At 45.1% G+C, this 23,594-nt stretch overlaps 2 protein-coding genes across 5 annotated transcripts in view; both read left to right on the top strand.

Moving 5' to 3' along the window:
• The window catches only part of PSEN2 (presenilin 2), a 28,394-nt gene extending 25,537 nt beyond the window's left edge, over positions 1-2,857 (top strand). For all 4 annotated transcript variants that reach the window (XM_050758042.1, XM_050758021.1, XM_050758025.1 and 1 more), the window contains one exon: positions 504-2,857. In XM_050758042.1, the coding sequence (XP_050613999.1) occupies positions 504-659 (156 nt within the window). In that variant the 3' untranslated portion in view covers positions 660-2,857. The remainder of the gene's footprint in view (positions 1-503) is intronic.
• COQ8A (coenzyme Q8A) overlaps positions 1-23,594 on the top strand; it is a 685,974-nt gene that overhangs the window by 604,118 nt on the left and 58,262 nt on the right. The window lies entirely within an intron of this gene.

The following is a 23,594-nucleotide window of genomic DNA, read 5'->3' as shown; positions in this document are numbered from 1 at the left end:
GTTCCCTGTACTCACCTGGACCACTGCCTGCATCAGCCAGGTCAGGGGAGGATGGGCAGCCCCCACACCTGCTTCCCAGGGGCAGGTTGGCTGGCAGCTCTGATTCCCTTGGTGCCAGCTGCTGAGAACCTTACTGCCATTTCAGTTGAGCCCACCTAGCTCTCATATAAATACATGTTCCCTGAGGGCATCTTACCATCCCACGTGACCACTCTAGCCAGACAGGGGAGGCAGCACGACCTGAGGGCACAGCACTGCTCCAGGAGTAGGGAGGCCTGCCTTCTGGTTCACTCACTAACAGGTGGGGTGATCCAATGGGGGTGAGAACTTCTGCCCTCAACACCTCAAGAGCTGTTGGAGGACCAGGAAAGATAATGGGGTGTCTAGCGCCGTTGTCCGACTGGTCCTCGAACAAGCTTCTGCGCCCAGGGACTAGGCCATGACTCACAGCTCCCGTCCAAGCCAGGGATCACCACGCTCACCCTCCCCTCCATGTCCTGCAGGGCTTGTGTCTGACCCTCCTGCTGCTTGCTGTCTTCAAGAAGGCGTTGCCCGCCCTCCCCATCTCCATCACGTTTGGGCTCATCTTTTACTTCTCCACGGACAACCTGGTGCGACCATTCATGGACACCCTGGCCTCCCATCAGCTCTACATCTGAGGGACGTGGTGCGCCACAGGCCGCAAGCTGCCTGGAATTTTCACTGGATGCGGTTGTATAGTTTTACACTCTAGTGCCATATATTTTTAAGACTTTTCTTTCCTTAAAAAAAATAAAGTGCGTATTTACTTGGTGAGGAGGAAGCAGAACCAGCTCTTTGGTGCCAGCTGTTTCATCACCAGACTTTGGATCCCTCTTTGGGGAGCGCCTCACTTCATGGACAGGAAGCACAGCGGGTTTATCCAGATGAACTGAGAAGATCAGATCAGGGCGGGGAAAGCATCCGGCATGAGGGCCGAGATACATAAAGATGTGCCTCTGTTCGGGACCAGGACCGAGTGCTCGGGAGTGGCACCTGGCACCTGGGTCCTCTGGCTGGAGAGGAAAAGCCAGTTCCCTACGAGGAGTGTTCCAATGCTTTGTCCGTGATGTCCTTGTTATTTTATTGCCTTTAGAAACCGAGTCCTGTTCTTGTTATGGCAGTCACACTGCTGGGAAGTGGCTTAATAGTAATATCAATAAATGGATGAGTCCTGTTGGAATCTTGGAGTTTGGTCCATTGTAAATATTGACCCCTCTCCCTGCACCTTGGGCTCCTTTGGGATAACCTGTGCTGTGAGCTCAGGAGGGAGGCAGTTTGCCCCATTCGAAGGAGCTTTTAATGACCTCACCTCTCTGCACACATTTCTTTAACTAGAAAGTTTCCTAAGCAGAGGCGTTAGGAGAGCGGGGAGGTCTGATATCTGCCAGCCCTGGGCTGTAAGGCTGCGGGTGCCAAGCAGGTCCCTGGACTCAGTTGTGCATGACAGCACGAACACTGCCAGGTGGTTGCCAAAACATCCAGTGGTTCCTTCAGCAAGTGTTCACCCTCTGTAGAAGCCTGTGAGGGCCTGAGCTCAGAAACCACTCTCCTTTCCTTCTCTGGCTGTGGCCCTGGGCGCTGTGGCAGGAGAGTGGACAGGTGGGCTTTGCCTTCTCCGTGCATCAATCATGGGTTGTAAAGAGAATCTCAGAAGTGCCTCTTCCTGAGCACAGTGGCTCACACCTGTAATCCCAATACTTCAGGGGGTCGAGGCGGAAGGATCACTTGAGCCCAGGAGTTTGATACCAGCCTGGGCAACATACCAAGACTTTGTACGAAACAAAATTTAAAAATTAGCCAATCATAGTGGCGTGCGCTTGTAGGCTCAGCTACTCTGGAGGCTGAGGTGGGAGGATCACTTAAGCCCAGGAGGCTGAGGCTGCAGTGAGCTGAGATCAAGCAGGTGTTACGTATATCAGACAGCTGAGAAGACACAAGTGTGCCTTGGGGTTCAAACTGGTAGCCCCGTCTCCCTGTTCCAGGAATAGCATGAGTGCCAGGGCAATGTGTCTTTATTATGAGAGGAATGAGAATTGTATATCTTGACATTTGACAGGAGCTTGCTTTCCCCCAGGCTGTTTGAGGAAGGGCAGAGGAAAATGTGGTGCCCTAAGAAGGGAGGACGGAGGAGGCCGAACACTGGCAGGTGGAATCCCACCGATTAGTAGTGCAGGTCAGAGACCCGGGATGGGGGGCATTGCCATCACGGAAGCCACAGCAGGGAGCAGGTAAAGCAGACAGGGATGGTCCCTGATGGTGACAGCTCCCAGGAGGTTATGGGGAAAGAAAAACTGAAAAGCCCATTCAATTTGGCAATTATGGCAGTGTTTATCTTCAGAAGAGCAGTTTTAGGGTGGGGTTTCCAAAGATGGGATTGGATGTTGTTTTGAATCATTAAGCTTGATGAGGTCTTTCAAAGGCCTGGCCAGGGGGTGCTGGGTGGAGACCACATTGAGAGGTAAAGGCAGAAGTGGGAGGCCCTTAAGTAGACAGCGAGGGAGGAAGAAATGAAGGGGCCCAGTGATGGTTAGGGTGAAGTGTTAAGACTGAGAAAACAAGGACGTGTGAGAAGACGAGGGAAGAGCATTGGAGAGAGCAAAGACACCAGAGGAGATGCTACTTGGTGGTCCCCAGAGAGCTGGGAGACGAGGGAACCCAGAACACAAGCAACAAAGAAGAAAAATGAGATAATTTGTAAAAGATAGCATTCGAACATGTCAAACAAGAGCAGGGCACTGGTGTTCAAACACCTGTATCTCCCCCATGTAACCAGTCAACTAGTATCTTTCGGTATTTGCTCCAGATTTGTCTTTAGAAATAAAATGCACATTCTGAAGTCCTGTTCATATGTGGCACCAGTCCTGTTGCCTGTGCCTCCTGTCCTGAAGTCCATTTCTGTTCTTCCCATCTATGGTTAGTTTTAGTTTTGTTTTGTATGTTGGCATGTTTTCTTAACTTTGCAGAAATGTTATATTGTACATATTTGATAATTTTTTAAAATATTGCATTCTGGAGGCATGTATAAATGTAGCTCCAATTCAGTTATTTTATTTATTTATTTATTTATTTATTTATTTATTTATTTATTTATTGAGTTGGAGTTTTGCTCTTGTCATCCAGGCTGGAGTGCAATGGCGTGATCTCGGCTCACTGCAATCTCCACCTCCTGGGTTCACATGATTCTCGTGTCTCAGTCTCCTGAGTAGCTGCGATTACAGGTGCCCGCCACCATGCCTGGCTAATTTTGTATTTTTATTAGAGACGGGGTTTCACCATGTTAGCCATGCTGGTCTCAAACTCCTGACCACAGATGATCCACCTACCTTGGCCTCCCAAAGTGCTGGGATTACAGGCGTGAGCCACTCTGCCCAGCCCAGTTATTTTAACTATTGTATAGTGTTCCATTGTATGAGTTCTACTGTTTATATGCTATTGATGGACCTGTAGGGGTTTTTCAGTGTTTCTGTATTATAGCTGTGCTGCAGTGAGTATCCCATCACATTGTGTAGATTCGAGGAGGTATTGGAATTCCCCTAATTGACTGGACATTCCCAGTTGCCCTCTAAGCATGTGTCTGTTTATCCTCCCATCAGCAATCTGAGAGTTCCCTAACTCTGCAATACTTGGTGTCATCAGACTTTTCATCTTATCTGATTGAATGGGTGTCATTTCCTTTAGGTTTTATAAGTATCTTTTCATATGTGTATTGACTGTACAAGTTTCCTTCACTGTTTTTTATTTTATTTTATTATTTTTTTGGGGGGACAGAGTCTTGTTCTATTGCCCAGGCTGGGTGCAGTGGTGCGATCTTGGTTCACTGCAAGCTCCACTTCCCCGGTTCACACCGTTCTCCTGCCTCAGCCTCCCGAGTAGCTTAGCTGGGACTACAGGTGCCTGCTACCACGCCTGGCTAGTTTTTTTGTATTTTTAGTAGAGACAGGGTTTCACTGTGTTAGCCAGGAGGGTCTCGATCTCCTGACCTCATGAGCCGTCCACCTTAGCCTCCCAAGGTGCTGGGATTACAGGCGTGAGCCACCACACCCAGCCCAAAGTTCCTTCTGTTACTTGTTCATATCCTCTGCCCATTTTTCACTTGGAATTTTTTGTCTTAAAGGTATTTAAGCCTCTTAAAATATATATTCTAGAGAGATGCTAGTCTTTGATTAATTATATGCATTGCAAATATCTGGTACATTGTGGCTTGTCTCTCTTCCCTGCCTTTAGGAGTGTTTTGCTGGACCCAAGTAATTTTTAAATGTTAATGTTGTTAAATGTATCAGTGTTTTGCCTATATGGCTTATGCCATTGAATCTTGTTTTAAGAGATCCTTCCCTACCCTCAAAGTTTTCTGAATTTTTAATCTCATAATAAGATTTTTCATAAGTTCATCTGAAATGTATTTTTATGATTGTATTTAGTAGGGACCTAATTTTGTTTTTCTTTGTTTGTAACCAGTTGTCCCAGCACTGTTTACTCAACAGTCTCTCCTTTCTCGCTGGTCTGTAGAACTCTCCTAACATATACCAAGTTTCCGTAACTGGGTGGATGGGTTACTGAGCTCTCTACTGTTAATAGAGCTTGCTCTCTCGCAGGCCAATGCCTCACCAGGTGACTGAAGCAGAGAAACTTAGGTGGTGAAAAGAGAAGATGGGGCCTCTCCTAAATAAATCTATTCCTGAGATTCTAGAGGCAGAGTGTATGTAAATCTGAAGCTACACCAGATCTCCTAAAATAGTATAAAGCTACAGAAGTATAATAGTGTGGAATGGTGGTGGGAGTCAATAAGGGTTAGGTCACTGCTGTGGTTTAAACAAGATGGGCTAGAATCCTCTCACAGGCACAGGCAGCTTGGAGAGGGTGCAATAGTGCATGGTATCAGGGGCCAGACGCCTCTTTTTCTTTCAAGGTCAGTAAGTGGCTTTCACTTCATGACCTAGGCTGACTGCTGGCTGTCAAGTCACACTCCATCTAACGTGAAAGGAGGTTAGAAAATGATGCATTTCCTCTTCTTAAAAACACGTCTCAAAGTTGCACACAGCACTTTTGCCTATATTCAGTTGGCCATTAGTCCCATGGCCATACCTGTCTGAGACTGAGAGACTGGGGAAATGTCTTTATTTCAAGTGACCATATATCCACCTAAACAAGATAAGGGATACGTGGTTATGGCGTGTCTTTTGGTTCACAACATAGATGATGAAGTTATCAAAAAAACGAGAAAATGGGGTCGTGAGGGATCATGTGAACCATAAGCTGATGTCTTCAAAGATGGTGGAAATGGGCCCTGAGAGGCAGCAGATGAGAGCAGTGGGGATTAAGGTAGACCTCCATCCTGGGGTTAAAATGAGGGGAGGGTGATGGAGCTGGACCAGCAGTCAGAGCGGTCAGTGGTTAGGAGACCCTGTGCCCCCCACGGCTGCCACCATCAGCTCTGTACAGAACGCCTGCGAGTAGCTTAGAGTGGCCAAGGATGAGGTGCAGATCCACGTGCACCTCCCTGCCCCCTCTGTGGACATTTTTCATGGCTGATAGCACAGTCTATGTGGATTGCAAGTCAATTAAACTATCCAAAGTAGAAGCATGCCTGTAGTTTGTGATTCGGTGATGTGTTTTATGCTTATGTGAGTTGAATGGGGAGGCAGGGACCTGGGGTCACCCATTGATAAAGTAGGGCCCTGTAATCACCACCTTTCTTTTAGCTACTTGGGAAAGGTGGTGTGAGGGACAGTGGATTTTGGGACAGCTTTGAACGGTGGTAGGGAGGAAGGGTCCAGTCTGAGTGAATGGCCAGAAAGTTGTGGGGAAGCTTTGAGGACATTGGACAAGAGCTCCCTGGAGGCAGCCAGGAGATACTTGTCAGTACGTCTGACTAATGGCCAGTTGGATATAAGCAGAAGTGCTGTGCTGCTGTGTGCAACATTGGACACCTTAGGAAGGACCTTGAGACAGTGCTTGTGGACTCTCTAGAGAGTAACAGTGACAGTAGCAAACCCTTACCCAGTGCCAACCTTGTGCTAGGCTCACACTAAACGAGTTTACCTTCAATTCTTGTAACAATAGGAGGTAACTACTATTCTAATTTCCATTTTACAGATGAGGAAACGAAGGCACAGAGATCACTGACTTGCCCAAAATCAAGCAGGGAGTAGTTGGTATACTAACCCATGGTATGTGGTTTGTAGAATAGGTGCTCTTGACTAGTAGAAATAGGTCCTCCGTGCAGTGTGTAATGGATAGCATGGGCTGCCATCCTTCTGTCAAGGCCACTCAAAACACCCAATAGAGGCTAGGCATGGTGGCTCACACCTGTAATCCCAGCAGTTTGGGAGGCCGAGGTGGGCGGATCACCTGAGGTCAGGAGTTTAAGACCAGCCTAGCCAATATAGTGAAACCCTGTCTCTACTAACAGTACAAAAATTAGCTGGGTGTGGTGGCGGGTGCCTGTAATCCCAGCTACTCAGGAGGCTGAGACAGATGAATCACTTGAACCAGGGAAGCAGAGGTTACAGTGCGACAGGATCACACCACTGCACTCCAGCCTGTGTGACAAAAGTGAAACTCTGTCTCAAAAAAAAAAAAAAAAAAAAAAAGTATAATCTTAAAATCCCAGCACTTTGGGAGGCTGAGTCCTGAGAATGACTTAAGCCCAGGAGTTTCAGACCAATCTAGGCATCATGGCAAGACCCCATCTCGGCTAAAACTAAAAAACATAGTCTAATTTTAGCTATTCATGTGTGTGAAGTGGTGTCTCTTTGTGGCTTTGATTTGCATTTCCCTAATGCTGACTAATGACGTTGGGCACCTGTTCATGTGCTGACTGGTCAGATATCTTTCTTTTGTTACATTTTATTACGTTTTAAACTTTAAAGTCAAAGATTTCCCCATGAGAATGACTTTTAAAATGACCAAAAAAGGGGAAGATAACATTAATTCTTGGAGAGAAGGCCTCTAAGAAAAATACAGTTGTAGCAAGCTACTACTTTGTAAATGACCCATGCATTTTAATTTTCCCCTAAAGAAGGCCAAGGAAGAGCCTTATCACCTCAGGGCAGGAGACATAGGGACTTGGGCTATTTCATAAGAGTGGTAGGTTTGTAAACTGAAACCTGGAAGACTCCTTAGAGTTTCTCCCAGGAGGCAGGGAAGGGGCCCCATCCTTGGAGAGAGGAGGATATGACTTAGGGCAGCGGTCACCAATCTTTAGGGACCAGGGACTGGTGTCATGGTAGACAATTTTTCCACAGATAGGGGTTGGGGGGATGATTTGGGGCTGAAACTGCTCCACCTCAGGTCATCAGGCATTAGATTCTCATGTGGAGTGTGCCATCTAGATCCCTGGCATGTGCAGTTCACAATGGGGTTCGAGCTCCTGTGAGAATCTAATGCCACTGATTTGACAGGAGGCAGAGCTCAGGTGGTGATGCTCATCTCCACCACTTACCACCTGCCGTGCAGCCTGGTTCCTAATAGGCTACAGACTGGTACTGGTCCATGGCCTGGGGGTTGGGGACCCCTGATTTAGAGGAAGTAAGGGCATGGCTTACCCTGGGCCCTGGGGTGTTCTGGGAATAGGAAGGATGGAGAAAAGAGCGGAGGTAGGGAAGACCTTCTCCCCTTGCTCCCCATTTGGGATTCGGGGAGGAAGTCGGGTCTCAGGCTCAACAGCACCTGATCCTGCACGATCTTCCAAAGGGAAGTCAGTGGGGTTGGAAGGTAGGCAGGGGTTATCTTCTCTTAGCCACGGCACAAGACAGAAGTTTCCCACCATTCCTGAGGGGGCAGGTGGTAGGTCCCCAAGTGGAGAGCCAGCAGTCCCTCTCTGGACTGCAATGGAGTGGTTTGAGGTGTCCGCTGAGCCAAGGGTCTGTCAGAGCTGGGGAGGCTGGGCTGGCTTGCAAGCACCTGTTATAACCAAACCAAGAAATCAGGCTCCAAGGTCTGCCAGCAGGGCCTACAGGTGCCAGCAGAGATGGACAGCCAGGAGACCCCAATTGGCCACCCAGAGCCACCCTCCTCTGCCTACCCCACCCTCCAGTATTCCAGAGCCTACTCGGAGGGGAACAGAAACCTGAGAGGCTGAACACACACACATGGGGAAACAAATACAGTAAAATATTTGGGGAATCGGGAAGAATTATTTGTACTATTCCTGCAACCTTTCTATAGGCTTGAAATTATCAAAATAATTTTTTTTAATTGTAATATTGTTCTCATACTAAAACACTGAATTTTTTTCTTTCATTTTTTGATTTTTTCTTTTTTACTCCAGCGTGACTTACTCTAACAATGGGTGGTCTCCATTTTGAAATACTTTCGTCTCCAAGGCTTTCATGAGACCCTCTCTCTGCTGGTTCTGAAAATGTTGGATTTTGTCTCAGCGCTTGCTCCTGGAAACAGCCAAGGTTAAGAAAACCCCCAATGCTTTGTGTTCTAGCAGACAGCTTCCTGCAAAGAGCCATCTTCCCAGAGCACTTAGGCCTCTTAGATGCCTCCCTTGTTTAATTATGACAAGGACACACACACAGACCCTCCAAATTCCCATTCTTAGTTTTCTAAATGATTAGCTGAGGTGCTTTTCCCCACTGACTAATGGGAACAAATGCTCATTAACCAAACTTCCTTCCTTTCCCCAGGTCCCTAACTTTCCTGAGCCGGCAGACATCCCCTCTGGAGAAGAGGTTGGCCCCAGAGTCCAACATCCTCTGATCTATCTGATCCTACCGCCCTTCCATTCCACTTCTCCACATCTGTTCTTTCTGGTCGTGTTTACTCTCCTATTAAACAAAACCAAAAAACATGTTTGCCTAGATCTTGAGACTCTGGAAGATCTTAACAGTCAGGGGTTCCCCCTATTGCAATGGTCCCCTTTCCTGCCCCTTCCCATTCTTGCAATAATCCTTTTGAATAAAGTCTCTCCTTACTAAATCCAGTTCCTAAATATTAATTTTTTTAGAGACAGTGTCTCGCTTTGTCACCCAGGCTGGAGTGCAGTGGCATGATCACAGTTCACTGCAACCTCGAATTGCTGGGCTCAAGCAATCCTCCTGCCTCAACTGAGGCTACATGCATGCACCACCATGCCTTGCTAATTTTTTTTTTTTTTTTAATTTTTGTCAAGACAGGGTCTTGCTATGTTGCCCAGGCTGGTCTGGAACTCCTGGCCTCAAGTGATCGTCCAGCCTCAACTTCCCAAAGCACTGGGATTCAGTCATGAACCACCGCACCCAGCTCCAATTTTATTTTGTTTGGCAATTTCCTCCTACTCTTCTTCCCTCCTCCTGCTCATTCCTTGGCCATTTTCCAACTGCTTCTCTACTTTTACCCTAGATGCAGGAGATTTTCAGGACTCAGTTCTGATTCCTCTTCTCTGCTTGCTCCTCCTCTCTTCCCAGTGTGATGCTATCCATTCACGTGCCTTTCACATGCGGGTTGCCTTCCCCAGTATCTCTCCCTCCTAGCAGAGCCTGCTGTGCTCACAGTGTCCTCATGCACATTTAGCATTGCTCACCTCCCAGGGTCTTGGGCACTTACGAGTGGCCATGTGGCTCAGCTCTGCCAAAGTCTAGTGCTTGGGTCTTCCAGAAAAGCTATTTCCCTGGTTTTAAAGGCGGGGAGGGGTGCTTCAGTCGTAATCTGCCATTTTTCCTTGCATGGGACACAGATGTGATGCTTTGAGATGTCACAGCTGCTTAGCGACCACCAGGATGAAAGTCACAGGCAAAGCATGTATGACAGAGAAGAAAACCACAAAGAGGCTGGAGACTTGATGACTTCCTTAAGTAGCTGCCCCAGCCACCCCTGGACTTCTTTTCTGTTTGTTTGTTTGTTTGTTTTGAAATGGAGTCTCACTCTGTCGCCCAGGCTGGAGTATAGTGGTGCCATCTTGGCTCACTGCAACCTCTGCCTCCTGGGTTCAAGCGATTATCCTGCCTCAGCCTTCCGAGTAGCTGGGACTACAGGCGCACGCCATCATGCCCTGCTAATTTTTGTATTTTTAGAGAGATGGCGTTTCACCAGTTCCAGGCTGGTCTGGAGCTCCTAACCTCTAGTAATTCGCCCACCTAGGCCTCCTGAAAGTGCTGGGATTACAGGCGTGAGCCACCGTGCCTGGCCTGGGCTTCTTTTATGTTATTAATAGAAACCCCTATCTGGTTAAACTATTATAGTTGGGTTTCTAGTACATGCAGCCATATGCAAGCCTGGCCTACCTTTCAGTCAGACATCTCTGCTCACTTGCTATCTCTTCCACTTAGGTGTTCTGAAAACATTGTTCTTCTCTCCCACCAGTACCCCAAATCTGCTCCTCCAGTGTTTAACACCCCAAAAAACTTGTCTAAGTAGTTTCTTCAGAATTCTTCTTAGACAGGAAGCTGTATGCTGGGCATGGTGGCTCACTCCTGTAATCCCAGCACTTTGGGAGGCCAAGGTGGATGGATCACCTGAGGTCAGGAGTTCAAGACCAGCTTGGCCAAGATGGTGAAATCCCGTCTCTACTAAAAATACAAAAATTAGCCGGGCATGGTGGCAGGTGCCTGTAATCTCAGCAACTCGGGAGGCTGAGGCAGGAGAATCGCTTGAACCTGGGAGGGAGAGGTTGCAGTGAGCCAACATCACACCATTGCACTCCAGCCTAGGCAACAAGAATGAAACTCTATCTCAAAAAAAGAGAAAAAAGAAAAAAGGAGGTGTATTTATTTAAGAAAACATTTTGATGAGAAGCATCAAGTCAAAGGTGAAGCCCTAAGGGTGTGTATCAGAAAATTGTATTGGAACAGGATCTTGAGGCTAGGGGATGTAAGGAGAAGAAAGTGTTTCTTGTAGCTGGATATTGTAATATTTTCACATCTGTTTCCAGGTAAATAAGCTGGGAGCAGAATTCATCCCTTTTCTCTTGTAGCAATGCAGCCATTCCTTCCTCACTGCATTCCTCATTATCTTGGGATGGTTCTTAAGGAATGTCAACAGAGTTCTCCAAAGCTTCATCCTCGGTGGGAATAGCCTCTCCATCCCCCAGAGTCACAGGTGGTTTACTCAGACACTGCATCATCACAAACCATCAAGTTTCACCCTTGCATGGGACGCTGCTCGCTCAGCCCCCTCCCACAAAAGAACATGGTGCCATAGTCACTTACATGTTCTTTCTGAGGGTATGTTCTGTGCATCCCCACTGCTGGTACCAAATACTGCCTGCCTTCATTGGATTAGAAGGAACAGACAGCCACTTAGACTGCCTTAGGGAAACACAAGATTATTACACACCTGTTATATATATTTTTCTATTTATTACCCTTGCTTTTTAAAAGGGTCCTGTTTAGTGGCTTTTCTTCTACTGAGTACAGGGTCTGGTTAAGCAAGGGGAGCTGAATATCTCTGTATAATAATACTTGGAGAGGGATTTGGCCTCCACTTGATGTAGAAGGAAAAGGAGCCAATAGGAGGCAGGTGGCCACACGCTATGATGTAAGTAACCTCTGCCCCAAGAGCTCCCAAAACCTTTGATCAAGTCAGTTCAACCCTGAAATAGTGACTATTCACAGATAACTCACAGAGTCAGGGATGTGGATTTTATTCTCATTCACCCATCCTGCTCACCATTCCCTGGGTCCTTGCAATCTGAATATTTGAGTCTTTATTCAGATCTTGGAAATTTTCTCCCCTTACCTATTTTCTCTGTTTTCTCTTTTTGGGATTCCCTCAAGACTGGTGTCAGATCTCGGAAATTGTTTTTTAGTCTCTCTTCAGTGTTGTCTCCTACTCTGCATCCCTTTGTCTTTTCCCCCCTCTGTATGCTAGAATTTTTCTTCTAGCCTTTTGAGATTTTATTTTTTGACAATCTTTTTTTTTTTTTTTTTAATTTCCAAATACTCATGATCTTTGCTTGCTCCTCTCTCATAGTTGTTATTTTTGATGGAGGCAGTATCTTCTCAGCTCGTACTGAGAAATGAGTAAATAGTTCTTGAAAGGTTTTCTGTTTGATTAATTGTCTCAGTTTTCTTTAGCCTTTTTGTTTATCTGTTCATCTTAAGTCCTTTTATTTGTTTTATAACTCTTCAAAAATGGTTGGTGATCCTTGCTTGACTGTTCACATTTATAAATGAAGAACTAGATCAGGTGTCTGGAGTGACTTTCCTTGGCAGATGTCAGTCTGGCGGTGGGTTAGAGTATCATCCAGTAAATATTCATTCCCTCACCTGCTGGCCGCATGAGGGAAGCCTGATCCCAGGCCATGTCCTCTTGCCCCTCTGGGGTGTTCTCTGTGGTGCACGGGAACTGCCTGCACTCAGTTCCTGTTCAGCTCTGCTGCTGGGGACTAAATTGAAACAGGACCTGCTCTAGTTTAGCCAATGTCACCCTTTACTAATTACCATCTCATTCAGCTAAGAAAATGTATCTTCCAGCCAGGCGCAGTGGCTCACGCCTGTAATCCCAGCACTTTGGGAGGCCGAGGCAGGTGGATCACCTGAAGTCAGGAGTTTGAGACCAGCCTGGCCAACATGGTGAAATGCCATCTCTACTAAAAATACAAAAATTAGCCAGGTGTGGTGGTGCGCGCCTGTAATCCCAGCTACTCGGGAGACTGAGGCTGGAGAATTGCTTGAACCCAGGGAGCGGAGGCTGCAGTGAGCTGAGATCACGCCACTGCACTCCAGCCTGGGTAACAGACAGAGACTCTGTCTCAAAAAAAAAAAGAAAAAAGAAAAACTTGATTTTACCATTTCTGCTGGGAAGTCTGGAGCAAAGGCCACCGGCAGTGCCACTCAGCCTGAACATGGTGAGGGTGGGTGGGAGGGCAGGAATACAGAGACTCTTCCTTCACCAGGTTGCAGGTGGGCATCGACCTCTTGGTGGTCTGGTGCAGCCTCCCTGCCTGGGGCCCCCTACCTTGGGCTTGTCACTGCCCAAGGATCAGATGAGCTGATGGAGGACCCTGAGCCAGAGTTAGTTCTTAGCTTAAACTCTGCAGCCGTGCTTCTCAAAGTGTGGTCCCGGGGGCCCATGAGGTCAAAACTATTTTGTAATAAAACTACATTACCTTACCATTCTCCTTCTATTACAAGTATACACAGGAGTTGTCCAGAAGCTGCATGATATGATATGTGATATCACAAGGGATTGACTACAAAAGCAGATATGAGAATCCAGCTGTCTTCTCTTTCTTTTTCTTTTTCTTTTTTTTTTGAGACGGCGTTTTGCTCTATTGCCCAGGCTGGAGTGCAGTGGCGTGATCTCAGCTCACTGCAACCTCTGCCTCTGGGTTCAAGCGATTCTCCTGCCTTAGCCTCCAGAGTAGCTGGAATTACAGGCATGTGCCACCACACCTGGCTAATTGTGTATTTTTAGTAGAGATGGGGTTTCACCATGTTGGTCAGGCTGGTCTTGAACTCCTGACCTCAGGTGATTTGCCAGCCTCCGCCTCCCAAAGTGGTGGGATTACAGACGTGAGCCACCACGGCCAACCTCGCCTCCTGGGTTTTCAGCAATTCTCTATGCCTCAGCCTCCCAAGTAGCTGGGATTACAGGTGCCCGCCGCCACGCCTGGCAAATTTTTGTATTTTTAGTAGAGATGGGGTTTTGCCATGTTGGCTAGGCTGGTCTTGAAATTCTGACCTCAGGTGATCCACCCACCTGGGCCTCCCAAAGTGCTGGGATTACAGGAGTGAGCCACTGCACCTGGCCGAATCCAGCTCTCTTCTATTAAGATACTCTATTTATTCTAGTAAAGAGAATTGCAAAAATGTAAACAAATGCCAGTCTTCAGGAAAGTTTTTTGGTTTGCAAAAATATAGCTATATTCAAAAAACGTATTTATGTTAAAATGAAATGTTTATTTTTGTTATTTTTTTAAAAGTTGATACATAATTTTAAAAAATTATCAGTTGTAATTTCTCAACAGGATAGCGCTAACGTAACAAAAGGTCTTTGCAGTCCTCAGTAAGTTTTACAAGTTTCAAGGGGTCCTGACACCAAAACGCTTGAGGACCATTGTCCCTCCAGAAGGCTGCGGCTTGTTTCTGGTGGCTTTACACTTCTGCTGTCCTTCAGCCACGTCCCTTTTGTGTCTCCAGGGACTCCTCCATTTGCCTTGAATTTCTCCTTCTGTTAGCTGCACTCCAGTGTGGCCACATGAGGGCAGCCGATTCCGCCCTTAGCCCCTTCTGGGGCCTCAAGTGCAGGTGTTCACCAGGTCGGCCTTCAGCATCCAGTTCCCCCTGAGTCCCTGGCTGGTGGTACTGGAGAAGCAAAGATGATAAACCAGGTCCTTGTTCTGTGGGAGGCTCAGGCCTCCTGTACTCTCCCTCCCAGGGGCCAGGAGAGAGCAGCCAGAACCTGAGCATATCACAGGTTTGACATGTTTGGTAAATGAACATTATTATCTCCGTGTTGTGTAGAATTCCATCTTCCAGATCCTGAGCTTTAACCTGGAAGGGTTAGGCCTTCTTGCCATTGCCTGCAGGGAAAGAGCACCCTGGAACACTTACTGTTCAGGAGCACGTGGTTGTCATGCAGTAAAGTGAGAAGGGGAGAGGAGGCACCTTTTATCTAGCCTTGGATTAAGGTGGAAGTAAAGGGCATATGTGAAGTTTTCCCTGAAACTAGGGCCTCATTTATTTTTTATTTTTTATCAGAACCAAGTCATGGACATCTCTAGCAATGAAAGCAAAGCCCTGCAGTCATTCAACATAGACATAATCTCTACATCCCGTTAGCTAGCGGCTCCTATGACTTCTCCCAACAATCTTAAAGCAACCTGGCATGAAGGAGCTGGCTCAAATGCTGGTCAGTGGAAAGGGCATCAGCTCTGAAGTCTCAACACAAAGGTTCAAATCTGACCCTCCTGGCTCCTGGTCTGTGCTCTTTCCCCCTTACTATAATGCCAACTTCACTTTGGTTTTTACCCCCCAAATATTCATCATTGTGTTGAGTCAACTCAATGATACATAAAAAATCAGCAGTCTCTGATCAAATGTGGCCTATTGGCTAAGAGGAACAGGGCTTTGAAAGGATAGGCAAGGTAATATTCCTAGTTCCACCATGTGTTAGCTGTATAACCTCGGGCAAGCTGCTTAACCTCTCTGAGTCTCAATTTTCTCAACTGTAGAAAGCAGACAACAATATTACAGGGTTGCTGAGAGAATAATATGACATTACGTTTCTAAAGTGCCTGCCTCATAGTAAGTGCTCAATAAATATCAGTTATAAACATCACTGCATTTGAAATTCACAACTTTTTCAAAGTTAGAGTCAGAAAGAATTTCAGAAGTCCTGTAATTCAGTGTTTTCCAAAGTATATTCAAAACACTCACTTCCCTCAGGATGCTTCATTAAAAAGGGTTCTGTGGCCAAATATGATGGGTTGTGTATTAAAGCCTCAGAGAAGCCACAGAGTAAAGAAACCTGTTGAACTTTGATTACTCCAATCTTTATCAAATGGATTTGACTGTAGAACCCTCTTCACACATCACTTTTTAACTTCCAGGTTGCTGGTAGACAGAGCTCAGTCACCATTAACCATCATTAAGAATCATAACAGATACTAGGTAACATTTTTGGAGGGTTTGCTCTGTGCCAGGCACTGTAATATGCACAAGGCATGTATTATCTCACTTTATTCATAACAATACTAAGAAGTAGTGCTATTGTCTCTTACGGATGAAAAAATAGGCTTAGGCCAGGCGCAATGGCTCAAGCCTGTAATCCCAGCACTTTGGGAGGCCGAGATGGGCGGATCACAAGGTCAGGAGATCGAGACCATCCTGGCTAACACGGTGAAACCCCGTCTCTACTAAAAAATACAAAAAACTAGCCGGGCAAGGTGGCGGGCATCTGTAGTCCCAGCTACTTGGGAGGCTGAGGCAGGAGAACGGGGTAAACCCAGGAGGCGGAGCTTGCAGTGAGCTGAGATCCGGCCACTGCACTCCAGCCTGGGCGACACAGCGAGACTCTGTCTCAAAAAAAAAAAAAAAAAAGAAAAAGAAAGAAAAGAAAAAATAGGCTTAGAAGACTAAGTAACTTGGCCAAGGTCACATACCAAGAAATCATCAGCATGCAGTCTCAGGTTGGCCTGGCTCTGGAATTCAGCCTTGCCACCTCCCTGTACGGTTTCCGCAGCCCACTGCATCACACCTGACTGTTGGACAGTTCTTCCTTGTATTGAGCTGAAATCCAATTCCAGTTCCAATCATACTGTTTCTCCAGGATGCACATAAACATATGGTGAAACGTATATTTAGTTTTGATTCTAAATATCCTTTATTTGTCATTGTTTCTAGAATTGTATTTATTCTGTTCCTTTTTCTCTTGACTTGCTCAAGTACTTCAGCATTTCATTTGGACTAAAAAACACAATTCTGTCTGCTTTCTTATAGTATGATATTTGCATTTTTAGGAAGTGACACATTATCAAAACATATAAGAACTAAATTTTTTTAAGAGGGGAAAAAGATAAGTTTAGGAGGCTAAGGTGGGAGGATTGCTTGAGCCCAGGAGCTCGAGACCAGCCTGGGCAACATAGTGAGACCCTGTCTCTACAAACACCACCACCACCAATAACAAAAAAAATGAGTTGGGCATGGTGGCACATGCCTGTTGTCCCACTACTCAGGAGGCTGAGGTGGGAGAGTCACTTGAGGCCAAGAGGTCGAGGCTGTAGTGAGCCATGATCACACCACTGCACTCCAGCCTGGGCAACAGAGCAAGACCCCATCAAAAAAGAAAGTTTTAGATGTACAATAACAAAGTTATTTTTCCTATAGGAATTTTGATAACAAAGTTGTCTTTTATAGCTGTAGTAGTATTGCCGTAAAGCTATGAAAGTACCTCTGACTTTTACCCAAGTGTAGTAGTGTCTCTCTCTCTCTCTCTCTTTCTCTTTCTCTCTCCATAGCAGCACATTGTTAACTGTTTCTCACCAGTAGCACTACTTTAATTACTTTTATGACTCATTGTCTCCCTTATTTAGTAAACAAAGCATACAGCCACTAAAACCAAGTAGCTGGACTATTCACAGCAGCTTTTCCCCCATACACTGTGGTAGTTCCTAACTACAATCTGTTTGTGACCAATAGCAGTTCCTAGTGATGCAAATAGTACTTTCCATTTAAACAATTTCATTATAGCCAATTCTAGTTCTGAACATACCACTGAAAGAAAAACACTTGAGTTCTCAATGTGGTTTGACCAATATAGCTTGGAACTATCACTTTCCTTGTTCTGAACACTATACTTCACTAGTTCGGCCCAAGATCTCATTATTTTGGGTAGCTGCATTACCCTATACATGCATATGGAGTTTGTCTCCACCCAATTAATTTTCCCCTGCAATTCTGCTATACATCAGCAGTTGTATTTTGGAGTCCACATGAAAGGATACTATACTTACATCTGTTCAAGTTCATCTGTTTAGGTTTGGCTCATTGTTCCAGCCTGTGATGATCATCTAGGAGTGGCGATCATTCTCTTACAGCCCGTGTCCTCTGTGAAACTGATAAACCTACCCTAGAGCAGCACTTTCCAACAGAATGTTCTGTGAACATGGAAATGTACCAGATCTGTGTTGTCCAATATGGCAGCCACTAGCCACATGCAGCTTTTGAGCACTTGAAATTAGTCTCATGCAACTGGGAACTGAATTTTAAATTGTCTTTAATTTTAATTAATTTAAATAGTCCCATATGGCTAATAGATATCATACTGGACAGTGTCACAGCTCTAGATGTTTACCTGAAATGCAGGTAAAAATATTAAGTAGAACAGGGACCTGCTTCTGTCACTGGAGTCCAAACTCTGGACTGGGGATGGTCATTCAAGGATTATCAACGACCTGTATTTATAATAACTCAGTGCACAATTTCATCCACCGGCGTATATGAGTATCAGTGAAGGACTTTGTTAAATGCCTTGTAAAAAGCAAGATGGCCTAGATATATGTGGCACTGCCCTCCTCTACCAGCCTCATGAATTTTTTTTTCCTACAAAATAGGTTTTTTCTTGTTTTTGGTTTTTTGTTTTTTCCTATTTGTAGAAGTCATACATACCTACTGTGGCAAAATGCAGGAAAGTACCTAGAGGAAATTAACAATGACCAAAATTCTGCCATCTTGAGATAACTACTGTTAACATTTCAGCATTTTTCTTTCAGCTTTTTTTCTGTGTTAGTATTTTTCACATCACTGAAATCACACCACCTCTGTTACTTACCTCCTGTTTTTTTTTTTTTTTTTTTTTTTTTTTTTTTGAGACGGAGTCTCGCTCTGCCGCCCAGGCCGGAGTGCAGTGGCCGGATCTCAGCTCACTGCAAGCTCCGCCTCCCGGGTTTAAGCCATTCTCCTGCCTCAGCCTCCCGAGTAGCTGGAACTACAGGCGCCCGCCACCTCGCCCGGCTAGTTTTTTGTATTTCTTAGTAGAGACGGGGTTTCACCGTGTTAGCCAGGATGGTCTCGATCTCCTGACCTCGTGATCCGCCCGTCTCGGCCTCCCAAAGTGCTGGGATTACAGGCTTGAGCCACCGCGCCCGGCCCTGTTTTTTTTATTTAAAAAATATTTTTAAAAATTTTAATTGACAAAAATATATATCCTTATCATGTTCAACATGTTGTTACACTGTGGAATGGCTAAATCAAGTTAATAAGCACACACATTACTTCACATACATATCATTTTTTGTAGTAAGAACACTTAAAACCTACTCAGCAATTTTCAAGAATACAATAGTTATTAACTGTAATTATATACACCAAAAATAAAATTCTAAGGCCCTGCAACCATCTGAAGGGACCCCTCCTCCCGGCTAGGGCATTCCAAAGTTAGCCTAAAAAACTGGTTCAGGCCATGATGGGAAGGGAGGGTCGGACATGCCTCATTATGCTCTCCTCCCTTTGGGATTTCAGGAAAAGCCAATGAGCATTTAACATCAACATAGACCTTAAGTCCGCTAAGAAACATTTACAATCTCTTCTCTCTGAAGCCTGCAACCTAAAGGCTTCACCTGCGTGATCGAACTTTGGTCTCCACAACCCCTTATAATCCAGATATTCCTTTCTATTCATAATAACTCTTTCAACCAATTGCCAATCAAAAGTTTTAAATCTACCTAGAACCTAGAAGTCCCCTCACTTCAAGCTGTCCCACATTTCTGGACTGAAGCAATGTGTATCTTACATGTTTTGATGTCTCATGTCTCTAAAATATATAAAGTAGGCTGTGCCCCGACCACCCTGGGGACGTGTTCTGAGAGTCTCCTGAGGGCTGTGTCATGGGTCATTGGTCACTCATATTTAGCTCAGGATAAATCTCTTCAAATATCTTATGGAGTTTGACTCTTTTTGTCAACAATACCATGTTGTACAATAGATTTCTTGAACGTATCCCTCTTATGTAACTGAAATTTTGTATCCTTTGACCAACACCTTCCCAAACCCTGCCTCCCAGTCCTTGGCAACCGCCATTCTACTCTCTGCTTCTACGAATTCAATTTTTTTTTTTTTTTTGAGATGGCATCTCACTCTTGTTGCCCAGGCTGGAGTGCAATGGTGCGATTTGACTCACTGCAACCTCTGCCTCCCGGGTTCAAGCGATTCTCCTGCCTTAGCCTCCTGTACAAGTTCAACTTTTTCAAATTACACATGTAAGTAAGATCAGGCAGTATCTGTCTTTCTGTCCCTGGCTTATTTCATTTAATGTAATGCCTCCAGGTTCATCCGTGTTCTTGCAAATGACAGGATTTCCTTCTTTTCTAAGGCTGAGTAGTATTCCATTGTGTATATATACCACAATTTCTTTATCCATTCATGCACTGATGAACACTTAAGTGGATTCCATTTTTTGGCCATTGTGAATAATGCTGTAATGAATGTGGGAGTGTGGATATCTCTTGGATATACTGATTTCATTTTCTTTGTGTATGTATATGTTATAGTAGCAGAATTGCTGGATCATATGGTAGTCCTGTTTTTAAGTTTTGCTTTTTACATTTTCTTTATATTTCTAAATTTTTAAGAGTTTTTATAAGTATTTCTCACATTATTAAATACTCTTTGAAAACAATCTTGAAGGCTGTATAATAACTCATTGTATCAATGGTTAATAATTTGCATCACCATTCCCCTGTTGCTGTACTTTCAGCTTGTATCTAAGTTTTTGCTATTACAAACGAAACTGTGCTGAACATCTTCTTGTGCAAAATAACTTCCTGAAGGTGTATTATTAAAATTAAGAATATCAACATTGTTAAACCTAACTCTTCTGAAAGAGGAAATAAGGTTATCCCGGACCACGTGCTGGCTCTTAGTGGCCAATTCTTTCCCTTCTGAATATTCAAGGCCACCCATTTCATCCTCTCTTTTAGCCACTCATCCCATATTAATGTCAAGCTCACCTTAACAAACTTTTTAGATTCTAATTTTCTTAGCCTTTTCGAAAATTAGGAAGACATTGCCTGCCTCATCAGTCTTCCAGCAGTATTTCTGTTCATGAAGGTTCCTTAAAAATGAAGTCTCCTGATCTGTGAGCTCCCTCAGTAGCCTTGAATATGACATATACAGGTCAGAAGACCTGAGTTGTTCTGAGGCAGCAAGGTGCTTTCTTACTGCCTCCTTCAGTACCTGGAGCTTCAATTTCTCTTTCCAATAGTGCTCTTCAACTTTCCATCCAGACCATAATTCTCTTTAATAAGGGAAACCAAAGGAGTGTGTGGCAGAGAGTGTCAGCTGCTGGGCAAAACTCATGCTCTCCTCTACTTCCCAGGCACACAGCTGGGAGACATCTCCCAGACTCCCCTGCAGCCAGCTGTGGTCATGTCATTGAGGGCCAGCCAGTGAAGCATGGGCAGAAGTGATGTGTGCCTCTGCCGGCCTGGCCATTAAGACCCCCTCATGGAGTGGAGATGATACCCAGGGAGACCGTGGAAGTCACATGATGAAGAGACCAGAGCTTTTGTTGACTAGTAGTGTGGAAGAGGAGCACCCTGCTGAACCACTCACCTCTCTCAACCGTTGTGTTGGATTGTGGACCTGTTTTCTCTTTGCCCACTCTGGGCTCATTTGCAATTATAACCTCATTGCTTCTGCTTGAGCTGTCTTTCCTTTGTCTTGGATCACGAAATCAAGCATGCCTAATTTTTCTCCAAATACCTTGGGATTCTCCTTCCTAACTCTTGGTACAGAGACGAGCTGTCCCAGGCTCCTGGATGACAGGGAGCTTTCTCTCACTCTCATCTTAGCAACAGGTTCCCCTAGTGGTACAGAATTAGCTCCAAAATGGTGCTTCTCTTTATCATTTTCTCTGCTTTCTGAGAAATGGAATTGCCATTTTGGCAAGAATTGGCAGAAATTGTATTTCAAATTTTAATACAATTGAGAAAAAACATAACCACAGTTGTCTGGTACGTGATGAAGGTAGATCTTGCTGAATGGAACATCCTTCTCTGCAACTTGGTGGGTTTGAATGGCTGAGTTTGGCAGAAGAAATGGTAGAGAAATAAATGACTCTACAGAATAAAGGGGGAAGGATTTGGAGTTCTGGAAGCAATACAAAAGGGAAGGAGTAGGGAGGAGAGATGGGAGGATGAGGAGAGCCAGCTGGATCACTCTGTGAGGGGAGCCAGCCTAAAATCCTAATGGGACCGGATGGCTCAAGAGCTTTTGAGAACAGTGGTGTCCCATATTTCACCTGAAGTTGTTGCGTAGATCTCCTCCACTCCCCTGAGGGGTGGGTGCCAGGCTGGACAGGGACAGCACACAGATGGTGAGGCAGCCCACAAGCCGAATTCTCCAGATGCAGGGGCTGAGAACCAGTGGTGACTGTACATGTGAGCCTCTGCCCGCCTTCCACGCTGGCCTCCCTCCTGAGAACTGGCCAAACTTTTGAGGAGGAATTTAGATTTCCAAAGAGTGGAGAATAGAAGTTTGAACCAATCTTATCTAGGGAGGCTCCCACTGACATCCAAATTACATAATAAACATGGCCACCAGTAAAATACTACTACTACTACTACAAACAAAATAAGGAATTAAGTACACAGGTCAGGAATTTGGCCCCTTAAAACACTGAGGCCAGAGAGATTACACAGTGTGCCTCAACGACGCTCTGCTCTGTTCTCAGATTATCTGGCTCCTATTCCTCACGTCCTCAGTCCTTGCCTGGGAAGAGAGTGCAGTGAGCAGGGTAGCTCCTCACACCCCTCCTCAGGTACCAGGTGCTCCTGGGCCCTCAAGGGCTCAGCTCTTCCCTGAGCAGCTCCCGCAGGGGCTGTTGGGTTTATCGATTACTTGTTCTGTCAAAGAGCTGAGCTCAGGGGAACATATTAGGGGAGTGAGGTTCCTACCACCTTGGAGACAGTTTTTTCCTAATAAGGGGAAACATGTGAGAAATATGTTCACTAATAAGTTTGTCAGTGGTCATAAAGATATTTTGTCTGATGGCAGAAAGCCTAAATCTTTGTTCCCATAAAAGATTTACTCCTCCAACCAGAAGAATGAACCAAAGGTGGTGAGACATTGGGGCCATCTGGGCAGCCATGGAGAAAGAGTTTGTGGATCTGACCCACTGTTCTCCTCTTGTCCAGATAAGGATGTGTGTTTGTATGTTGACTGGTGAGGATGGGAGGAGGTTTCCTGAGTGCAGAGTGCCAAAGCACAAAGCCTGAGATAAAAAGGCATAAATAGACCTAGAGCCTGACCCAGAGCCAGGCCCAGTGTCCTTGGGCTAGTAGGACTTGCAGGCCAGGTCCCAGTTGGGGAGGGGGGACTGGGGCTGAGCAGCTGTTGTGGAAATTTCCATGGGCTGTCCACTAGCTCTTGGTAAGCTCTTGCACTCGGCATGGCATGGGGAGGACATGGGTTATGAAAGAGGCACAAGACTTAGTCTAAGCTTATAAGGAGCTAGGCCCCTAGAGAAAAAACTCAGGAAGGCCTGCCAAAGCAGCAAGTAAACAAACAGGTTGGAAAAATTTTGAAACAAAGTTGTAAATAAGGTCAAGGCATGGAACCAGTCAAGAAAAGTCAATATCATCTTCCAATTATTAGAACCTCATTTCACCTTCTAAGGAAAATGTTGAAAATACAAACTTCACATTAAGGTAAAAGTGGATTTTATTACTTTAAATACTAATAAAGAGGTGACAGACAATATATTAGTTTTTTAAAGAAAAAAACTTTTTATAATTGCCACTTGCCAGAGTTGGAGATATTCTTAAGAATTCAGGTTAAACTTACAAAATCGTTTTTAATACAGAAATCAATGAAAAATTATCCAAAAACATTAGTTCCATGCATTGGTAATTATTACCAAAAGCCTTACAGTGTGCAGTTTTGTAAAATCAATGTTGCAACTATCCCAGGAATTGGAGGTCTGTGTTTTTCCCCTCTCTAGTAAGATTCAGGTAGTGTGTGTGTGTGCGCGTGTGTGTACATGCATGTGTGCATGTGCAATGTATGAACCCACAATGCTCACCATAATGCTGGACTCCCAATGCACTGGTTAGGATGCCTTTGCTTGTAATTAAAGAAGCTGTGAAGAGGATATATTAGTTCACATGGCTGAAAAGTTAAGTGTTAGTGCAGCCTTCTAATAAGCTT

This window comes from Macaca thibetana, chromosome 1, assembly GCF_024542745.1.
Source record: "Macaca thibetana thibetana isolate TM-01 chromosome 1, ASM2454274v1, whole genome shotgun sequence".
Lineage (NCBI taxonomy): Eukaryota > Metazoa > Chordata > Mammalia > Primates > Cercopithecidae > Macaca > Macaca thibetana.
Note: the sequence above shows the minus strand (reverse complement) of the source record. Positions and strands in the feature narration are given on the sequence as shown.